We start from the raw sequence: 10358 nt of genomic DNA, 5'->3' as shown, positions 1-10358 counted from the left end.
GGATTGACGGAGAAGGAGTGTTGATAACTGAACTTTTGAAACCTCTGAACCTCTGACCTCTGGACCTCTTGAGCCCAGCTCAGATGCACACGCTCCCTCAATAGACTGAAGCTGAGCATAACCCTCTCCCCGCCATTTCGAAACCGCCCTTCCACCCGTTGCATCAAATGGGCGAGGGGCTCCCCGGACTCCAAGTTGAGACGCAGGACCTCCTCGATATCGATCTACAGCGGTACAGCAATTTTCCCACCTACTTCTCACGATCTTTGTTCCCTTAGCACTCACGAAGACGAATCCCTCACTCCAAACAAGAAGAATAGGAGTAGAGACGGAGAGGAGCAGCGCGTTGAAGGAGAGCATAGGCATCCACAAGACGAGGAATAGGAGGAGGAACAGGACTGTCTCCTGACGGGGACTGGCCCCAAATTAGATCGATCCCGCCACTCATCTTTTGCTGAAACTGAGGTGCTGGAAATGGATTTCCTCGCATCTGATGACCATCTCAATGATGACGAAGAAACTGGGTTGACCGCTAAGGAACGTCGACAGAGATGGAAGCAGCGCAGACGACATCGCCGGGAACTAGATGCTAGAATCGTTGAGGTTAAAGTCTCCGAGCATGGCCGCCGGCTGGCGGATAGAGCAGTCGTCAAAAGACTAGGCGTGAATGCTATATTGATTGGATCATGGTATATATTTTCGTTGTCGATATCAATTGTATGGACGACCCCCCAACGCTGATATTTTCCATGTACGCAATTGTTTTCTTCTCTTCTTGAGCTGACTCTATCATGACCCCCGCCTGCAGTACAACAAATGGATGTTCTCATCCAACCACCTTAATTTTCAATTTCCCCTCTTCACCACAGGCCTCCATATGGTTGTACAGTTTATCCTATCCTCCACTGTGCTCTACTTTGTCCCTTCGTTACGACCGCATGACGCATCCATATCTTCCCCCTTCCATCGCCGGCCAGCAGCCGAAGCCCCTGATGTCGAAGCAATTCTACTTATCAAGACTGGTTCCTTGTGGCGCTTCCACATCTCTGGATGTTGGATTGGGGAACATGTCTCTCCGATTCATCACCCTCACATTCCTAACCATGTGCAAGTCGTCCTCCCTTGCATTCGTCCTCCTCTTTGCGTTTCTCTTTCGTCTGGAGAACCCCTCTCTAAAGCTCATCCTCATCATCGGCACCATGACCATAGGGGTTGTAATGATGGTTGCAGGAGAGGCAGCCTTCAACGCACTCGGCTTCAGCCTCATCATTGCATCTGCATTTTTCTCGGGATTCAGATGGGGCCTGACCCAGATCCTCCTCCTCCGACATCCTGCAACCGCAAACCCTTTCTCCATGCTCTTCTTCCTCACCCCGATAATGTTCGTGTGCCTCACAGCCCTCGCTTTTGCCGTCGAAGGACCCCTGGCTATCATCAAGGGTATTTATAACCTGACAGCCCATGGACTTTTGCGTGGTGTCGGCATCCTCGTCTTCCCCGGTTGCCTAGCTTTTTGCATGATCGCCTCGGAATTCGCGCTCCTCAAGCGCTCCTCCGTTGTCACCCTAAGCATCTGCGGCATCTTCAAGGAAGTCATCACCATCAGCGCCGCCGGCATCGTCTTCCACGATCCATTGACCCCAATCAACGTTTCTGGCCTCATCATCACTATAGGCGCTATTGCCTCTTACAACTATATGAAAATCACGAAAATGCGCCGCGAGGCCCGTCTCGATGTTGCCGAGAGCGTCAATCCCACTGACGTCGACTCAGACGAGGAGGAGTCAATAATACCCTCCGCCAGAAGCAATCCGTTCGTCAGTAATGACACCAATAGCAACACTACTACTTCCACTACTACTATTCATCATCATAAAAATAATAACATCGGTAACACTAATCTATCAACTCGCCTCGGCCTCTCTCGCCACACGTCACCAACCAACAAGGATGGGAAATATATCCCCGTAGACACCAACATCCCAACAGACGTAAATACCCACCTGGGCCCCAGCGGCCCCAGCGACCCCAGCGAAGATCGTGGGCGCCACTCCATCCGCGCCAGGGTCGGTGGAACAACAGGTGCATCTTCGTCCCTGGTAGTCACCGCAGCAGAAGCATCTGGCGCGGGGTCTCCGCCCGCACTCCGCTCTCCTCTTCGAAGCAATATGCCCCCCAGGTGGCAGCGCTGTCGATGACAGTACCCTCAGTGTTAATGGCTCATCGTTGTCCTCGTCGTCGTTGACATCGGCAGCCCGCGCACAGTCGCCAGGGATTCTGCAGCGGAGTTTGAGTTGGAAGGGTAGATCGGTTTCTCCGAAGACGCCGTTGCCGGACAAGATGAATCGGGATTGAGGACTCTTCGTTTATATTTTTCGGTTCCTTTGTATATCCCCTTCTTTTTTTTTCTTTTCTTTTTTTAAAATAACTCTCCTTTCTGGACAGGCTTGGGTTTGTTCTCGTACCTTGTGGCCGCAGTGTCTGTCTTCTATTTTTGAGAGGTGGGCTCTGGCCTGGTTCCTGATTTCTTGGTTCTTGTTTCTTATTTTCTTGTTCATCTTCCATTTCTTCCTTACCTACTTCGGGATTTGAGTTAGTTCCCATGGTACGGGACTGGACCTGGACGGTAAAGCGACACAGCAGTGAGACTGCGTGCAATTGATTGATCGAATTCCCTCTTCGTCCATTATTTGTCGGGGCAGGGTTTATCCATCGCATGGGGATTTTGGATTTTGGGTCTTGGTGGGTTGGATGTATGTATCTTGCTTTTACCGGCATCCAACACCCTTTTATAACTTTTTCTTAAGAAAAGAAAAGGAATAAACGGGGTAGATAGGAGGAGGAGGAGGGAGGAGGGGGGGGGGGGGGGGGGGGAAAAGGGGTGGTAAACAAAAGTTGTGGTTGCTGCGTGTCTTTTTCCTCATATCTTCTTTCCTCGCTTCACCGCTTCCAAACTCTAGACTTCAGCGCCCCCTGGCCTTCATCGCTCCACATGTTCTCCTACTATTTTTATTATCTCTCCAGACTATAGCTTTGCAACTCTGAGTCTCATTTCTTTTGTCTTATATATATATATACATATATATATGTGTGTGTGTGTGTGTGCGTATTTATTACATATATTTAGCTATCTACATAACCCACTAGATCAAAGAAACCCGCTCCGATCCATCGCCATTATCCTCTCTCCCTCCCTGAACCGGAACTTAATCTATATACGCATAAATATACATAAAATGCAGCCCAAAGAGCTGCCCTGCACTGCCCTGCCCTGCCCAAGCACATACTGGATGCAGGCCGAAAAAAAAAATAAAAAAAAAAATAAAAAAAATTAAGTCCGGGAACAACACATGTTTAAGCGGGATGCATCCATCCAATAATAAATAGTCAAGGGCCACTCAAGGTCATCCCACTCGCCACAAGGATAGAGATTTCGTAGCCATCCAGCTTGAAAACTCATGGTAATTTCAAGGGTAAGAAGATTTTGGTCTCCATTTTCTTGTCAGCAAATGGTAATTCACATTAATGGGTGAAATACAGGTGTCGTCGGTCTGTTGACCGGCTCGGAGATGGTGAACAAAAGGGGGACGTTGCTAAGATACGCAGCGTAGTTACGGTTTTCCATTCTGCTGACTTCTCAAATTTCAGATGTAACCGTTACCACAGTAGTAGCTTGTCTGATTGGCTGGGATTGAAGAGAGAGGCTGAGGCAGTTGCAATAATACATGGCCAGCATCGAGTTTGGATCCGCAAAAATACGCATCGCAATCGAGGGTAATCTCGATTTCTGTAAGCCATGAATATAGAAAGGAAGGCGCGGCTCATTTCACCATTAGCCCCCGCAACGTACGCTGTGGAGCGCTACCTTGTCATTAATCAACGCATAGACAAGACACAAGACTTCCTGGGTCTCCTGTCCATGTCACAAACATGTAGAAAGCTCCAGTCTCATCCTGTTCACGAGCTGACGAAGACGAGCTGATCGATGAGGGCGAGGACGAGAAACGAGAGGGCTTGCCTCCGCCGTGGTAATACCGCAATAAATCAGGATCGTCCTCTTGAATATGCGTCAAAAAAGGCCTTTTGTACTGTACATCCTATACTAGCACCATCCTTGCGCACAGCAATGCCGTGGGGTATATCAAGGACATAGAGGACAGGACGGTCTACCAGCCAGCGGCTTCTAAGCACTGGTCTTCCACCAATTCGTTCAAAACTGAGGGTCCAAAGAGCCCGCACGCCCGCCGGCATCCATCTGTTATATCTGTTACTCCTTCCCTCCTTATCTTCTCATCCTGGGGGCGTCACGTAGCAGAGTTCTGCCAAAACTAAGCCGCCGGTCGGCTAACTCTATCAATAACATCAAATGTTGCATCATCATCATCATCATCATCATCTTCTTCTTCTTCTTCTTCCCCTTCACCTCCACCAGCAGCGCTTTCCTCACCACGGATATTATATGTCGGCTTTAGATGAGCATCGAAACATTTTATAGTTGAGTTCACAATCTTCTGTGGCGTGGTATGGGGTGAGGACTTAATTGCATTAAGCAGTATGCTGTCGAGAAATGCAATCACCCCCATAACAATGTGTTCGGATTGCATCGCCTTTCCTGTCTCACAAAGGAACAAAAATTGAAAGAATGTGAAATCAATAAGGACACCAAAGCCAGCTGTGCTAGTTTTGATGGCTTTCACCCAAGTGTCTTGGATGCTGAATAAAATAAACCAATAACTATCTGAGCTCTATTATCAGATTGAAGGAAAGGAAAGCTTTGGCTTCAAGTACTATCAGCAATTGTTTCACTCTAGTAGTATCCATCAGATAGCCAAGGATCCAATCTGCTCTGTATATCAAACAAGGTGTGATTGAATGTCTCACATTGAAACTTTAACATTGCAGGGAAGTCATTGATCTTCTTTATGACAGTTGCTAGAAAATATATTTAGTCAATACAAAGCTTTGAGATCTCTCTGCTGATCAAAGTTTTTACTTACTAGCTCAGTTAGATAGAGAGACTTCTGAGCACTCTGCTTCAACTGATCCTCCGTCAAAACCCACACATATCCCTTCTTCTTTTGCATGGAAATCAATGTCCAGTTTTTGTATCACCTGTTGGAGTGTAAATTTTGAAAGGTGGGTATGATGGTTCAATAGAAGGGCTCGAAATATGTGAAACTGCAGATGCAATGGATTGAATGAAGGAATGGCCAACATCACAGGCACATTGGCATCTGAAAAAATGACCCTCTTCAAGGATTGCCTTCAAGGCTTTTAATAAAGAAGTCTGGAAAGATTGACATGGCATCTCTCAGGTTTTAAATTATCTTGCGAGACTTAGCAGACGTATCGCTGTGATCGCTGTGCAGGAGCCCGGTGGTAAAAACGATGGAAAGATTGTCAGAGACTGAGCTGAGGTGACTTTTGTCCAATTTGACATGACATAAGTCTGTTCGGGAATTGGAGGCGGAGGTCTATTTCGCCAGTCTGTTGGGGCGGTTCGTTGTTCTTAGATATATTTTCTCGTGGTTTCCTTTTTACTGAGAAGATCCATTCTGGTATTTTCCACGCTCGGTCTGGATTTTGTGCCTGTGTTATTTAAGTTGATTTTGGCTTAATCGGGGAGCCTTCAGTAGAAGCTTGATCCGCCTCATATATAAGTTAACTACCCAAAGTCTGCCACGGCCTCGGGTGGAGCCACGAAGCGGGGTGTGTGCCGCGAGGGGCTCCACGGCGCTGTCCGCGTGTGCTGGAACCAGAAAATCCTCGCGGAGGATTACTTTTACTCTAAGATGATTATCAATTGGAAACCCATTACCATTACCATTACCACTGGAGATATCTGGACAGATGAAGAGGGCGGGGAATAGTATTGAGCGATCAAATACATACTACGTACCTCGCACAAGGGTCAAGCCTATCCGATGGCATGCTCTGTTTCCAGCCCCGTATCCAGGGCTATGACTGAAGTAGAGGATGTTAAAGTTTATGGTGTCAGGGTTACCTGGGTTTGCGTTCCAGGAAAAAACTTACTTGGATCTTCCAACGCATATTGTATTGATTCACGAATTAGATACTGATTAAAAGATTTAATAGAAATGACAATCTACCGATTATATAGCCTATATTATAAAAAGCAAAAGAGTCTAAGTATTTGACTATTCTATTAAGACTTTGATATCTTGAGATATTCGATACAATGAATAATAACTGATAGCTTCTATAATATCATTCTATATATATATATATATATATATAGATACATCTTTATACGGATTAAGAAGTTGTTTCTTGTAGTATTCAACATGGGGTTGAGGTATAAAGGGCAATAAATGGCTCTTTCCCTCTCATTTGGATCAGACTTTATCCTTCTCCAAATTTTTTTTTCTTCTTCCAATATTCTTTTCCTACTCTGCATCTCTGCACATCCTCAGCATGGATAGACAAGGAATCGAGACCCCTCCCCGGAAAAAAACAAAAAAAAAAAACAAAAAAAAAAAAAAAATTTGCGACGGTTGTGCAAGTTCATATAAAAATCAATCTGGCTTAACGCTTGGTGATACTCATTTCGTTGACTGACAATTTAGCTCCCTCCCATGTCGGTTCTCCATTTCCACGTGGGCTTGACATCTCCAGGAACACGGTTGGATGCAGTTGCTGGAGCCTCATGGATGTCGAAATATGATATGCAGTAACTATCAGGTTTATAATTTCCAATTGCTCGTGCTGGCTTCGCCAACGTCAAAACACAGTTCTGTGCGACCCTGCATTCATCTAAAAAAAAAAAAAGGGAAGAAAAACAAAACAAAATCCAACTTGTAAGGAGCGTCGAATGCGTGGTCTCAAATTGGAAGAACATTTTCGGCAGTAAAGCGATTTACACCATCCTTCCTCATCACAACCCCTTATAAAAAGAAAACCTCACAAAATTTTTGGAAGACCCAAAAAAAAAAAAAAAAAAAAAAAAAAAAATGTTAATACATGCAAAACAGTTGGGGGAATAACCAAAAAAAAAAAAAATAAAAATAAAAATAAAATCGTAACATGTTCCTCTAGATAGAGTGACGGATATCTCTCAATGGGTTTACCAACACGCCTCAATCTACTTCTCCGAAAAGCCGGCCTTCAGGTTGTCATACTGACTCTCCGGGAAGGACAGAGCATTTTCATGTTTCTCCAACCCCCCACCAATCCCTTCAACGAAGGTGCCAATAAGGCTTCCTTTGGCCTTCTCTGCGGTCCTGGGGTCACGATCACCGCTTGCCTCCCACCACATGCCGCCACCAAGCCCCTTATTAATGATATATTTCGTCTTCTTCTCCACCATCGGCACGGTATCGTATGAGATCATCGAGCGAGACGATTTATCATAGCTCCATGATGCACCACAACCGCCTTTGCTACCTGATTCCATGTGCTCCTTTGCTCCCTCCTTCGGGAGTACTTTGTAGTCCCAAATACCCGGCTCAAAGCTGCCGTTACCACCAGTTCCAGTGAAGGGAGTACCAGGGCCATCAGTGTCAGCGAACTCGCGTCCGTATAGTGGCATTCCCAAGATCATTTTGGAGGCTGGCACTTTACCAACTCCAATGTAAAAGTCTAAGGCTGCCTCGGTGGAATAGGGGGTGGATTTTGGATCGGATTTGGAAACCTCGAGGTTTGCTTGATGTCCAGCGACTGTGTCCCAACTTCCAGCATAGTCGTATGCCATTAAATTGTAGAAATCCAGATAAGGGGTCATTTCTTCGAGGCGGAGCTTCTTGAAATGTTTCGGACCTAATCGAGTACCGAACATTAGTAATGTATGGGGAGATTATATAGCAACTGTGTCAATAGTACATACCCGCTGGGCAAGCGACGGTCAGATAGAACTTGCGATTCTTTGATAATGCATCAAGTTTCTAGAAAAAGAAACACATTGTTTAGCATGGCATTAGAATAGCTGATGCCATAGAGATATGAAGTACCATACCTCTCTTGTAACTTTAAGAAGCTCTACGAAGTTTTTCGCTTCCTCGTCATCTAATAATTGGTGATTAGTAAACGATATCCAATTCTGAGAAATGGAAAGTGGGTACTACATACCATTGGGATATTCCCAATCAATGTCAAGTCCTGTCGACCGCAAGAAGACAGGTTAGCCCCGGCACATGAGTTCCCCTTGATATATGTTCCCCTTCGTTTCTGTACATAACGGTGGTGGACATAACGGTGGCACCTACCATCAAATCCCATATCAAGCATCAACTTCGTGGCAGTGTCAGCAAAGTGGGCCCTGTTAGCTGCTGTACTCGCGGCCCCTGGGAAATTGGAAGAATAGGTCCATCCACCAATGGAAAGTAGGATCTTCAGATTTCGATTCTGCTTTTTGAGCAAGAAAAGTTGCTTGACACAGCCATAGACGTTGTTTCCCACTTCCTCCCAGGGATCAGTTGGGTAGTGCTTGTCGGTATCAGCATAGTTATCGGTCAGGTAGCTAGAGGAAAAGGGTGATCCAATGTCAGGTAAAGATATAACTTTAAGCAATAGAACAAAAAAGATAAATGAGTAACCATGATAGAGAAAACATACACTTCTCCGGTGTCGCCGTGAACATTGGCAAATGCGTAGAGAACGTGAGTCAGCTTTGCTGCTGGGAGATCTTGGGGTTGGTAATTACGCCCATAGATGGCCTATACCATGCAGTTAGTTAGTTAAAAGCCAAAAAAAGTAAAGGAAAATTACAGGCAATCCCAAATCACATACCCAATTGACAAAGTATACAACAGATTTAAAACCAGCAACATGCGGCATGTTGCCTGTTGGGCCTGGGCTGGGCGGTTCCGTGGCAGACGAGCTGGGGCTTTGACTAGGGTCCTGCGGAGAGGAGCAAGCGCATTCAGTAGCAGCGGCAGGTACAGTAACAGTTTCCGTAACTGTTCTCCAAGCGGTAGTTGTGTCTCTGCCAGGAAGGAAATCTACCCCCTGACGATATCCAGAGCCAAAGTCGGGGGGTCCGTGGTTGATTGCACCAACAGCACCGAACAGCAACGCGCCAATGTAGACGAAAAAGTGCCCCATGATTCTCGAAATACGATCAAAAAAAAAAAAAAAAAAAAAAAAAAAAAAAAAAAGGAAAAACAAAGGAAAAATGAGACGAAAGACTGTGATGCTCAGGCAGGAGTTGCGTTGTTTGATAGTAAGTAACTTATAATAATAAAAGATAATTCAAGCAGCGGTTTAAAGTGATAATAAGCTTGAAACTGATTTGATCTTTCAGAACACATCTGTTCAAATCGGATATTCCTCTGAATAAATATTAGAGCCAAGTGGATAGGCGTCTCAATTGAGATGAGGATTGGCTAATTTTGAATCGTCATAACCTTATAAAAATATATCTGACAATATAGTAAGGATAAATATGTTAAATTATTGTTGGGGGGTGTGGATTGGTTCGTCCCCTCTACTACCAGCATGGGGCTGGTGTGAGAGAGCTCTTTTGCCCCAGTGGCCTAACAAATTAGTATCTAATATCAACAAGCCTACAAGTAAAATGAAGATTATCTGGTGGAATACAGGGGGAGCCTTCTTCTAACTAAAGCTAAATATAGTAAGCAAGAGTGTCTACGGAGTAGTACTGTGAGTGATAGGTTCTGGTCCCGAGCTTCCTACGAACTGCAAGGTAGAAAGAGTAGTTTTATAAGCAGCTCAAAAAACAAAATTAAATAATACAAGGGGATCTTGTGCACGATGGGCTGGCAACCTTGCTAGTTAAATTGGATGTCAGCCGAGATGAACCATCGTTGAAAAGCAGGGGATAAGCAGCTAAATTTAGACTCGAAAGCTGGTGATCTAACCAGGCCGAAGAACCCCTCATTGTGAGATAGCGGCTGCTGTTAGCGTGGCCAAGCCGTCTACCAACCCAGAAGCAGCTTTTTGACCTCTCGCAACCTCACGCCGGGATATATCCCCCAGCCAAGACGAACACACAGATGATCAACTTGTGGCGCTGCGGCCAAGTGGATCCTCTGGGCTAGGTTGGCACAGTTGCTCATCACAAAGGGAGATAAATACTATACAGAGAGCATGCGATCCTCCCACCTTTCAGCGCTCAAGAGAAAACAGGTGGTGGGTGGGCTTCGACGAAACGGTGGAAAGAAGAGAACCTCCATGGTGATCTGATATTCGTGGGATAAGGTAAACAGAGAACTAGATCACTCAAAGAAATTCTATGCATGCACCAATTCCCCAAGTGCAGTGCGCGTGTAGCATTCGATTTCACTGTAGATGAAGAATCTGGGACTTGTTTACTTGGTTACGGAGAGTCTCATTTTAGAGCTACGAGCGAGTGTTGTGCATTGAGCCAAAAGTCGCTTTTT

General features: G+C 45.5%; 3 protein-coding genes across 3 annotated transcripts; 1 reads left to right on the top strand and 2 right to left on the bottom strand.

Moving 5' to 3' along the window:
• Positions 1-791: 791 nt before the first annotated feature.
• On the top strand, positions 792-2498 carry HCAG_05888 (conserved hypothetical protein; the record flags this gene model as incomplete). Its single annotated transcript, XM_001538233.1, has 2 exons — positions 792-2082; positions 2446-2498. 2 exons carry the CDS (start codon positions 792-794, stop codon positions 2496-2498), a joined length of 1344 nt encoding a protein of 447 aa, XP_001538283.1.
• Positions 2499-5594: 3096 nt separating this feature from the next.
• On the bottom strand, positions 5595-5931 carry HCAG_05887 (predicted protein; the record flags this gene model as incomplete). The annotated part of the gene is made up of 2 exons (XM_001538232.1): positions 5595-5832; positions 5900-5931. 2 exons carry the CDS (start codon positions 5929-5931, stop codon positions 5595-5597), a joined length of 270 nt encoding a protein of 89 aa, XP_001538282.1.
• A 1171-nt stretch (positions 5932-7102) lies between these two features.
• Positions 7103-9060, bottom strand: HCAG_05886 (endochitinase 1 precursor; the record flags this gene model as incomplete). The annotated part of the gene is made up of 7 exons (XM_001538231.1): positions 7103-7776; positions 7844-7901; positions 7973-8022; positions 8086-8115; positions 8223-8476; positions 8572-8672; positions 8746-9060. 7 exons carry the CDS (start codon positions 9058-9060, stop codon positions 7103-7105), a joined length of 1482 nt encoding a protein of 493 aa, XP_001538281.1.
• Positions 9061-10358: the final 1298 nt, after the last annotated feature.

Source organism: Histoplasma capsulatum, genomic scaffold, assembly GCF_000149585.1.
Source record: "Histoplasma capsulatum NAm1 scaffold_7 genomic scaffold, whole genome shotgun sequence".
NCBI classification, from domain to species: Eukaryota; Fungi; Ascomycota; class Eurotiomycetes; order Onygenales; family Ajellomycetaceae; genus Histoplasma; species Histoplasma mississippiense.
Note: the sequence above shows the minus strand (reverse complement) of the source record. Positions and strands in the feature narration are given on the sequence as shown.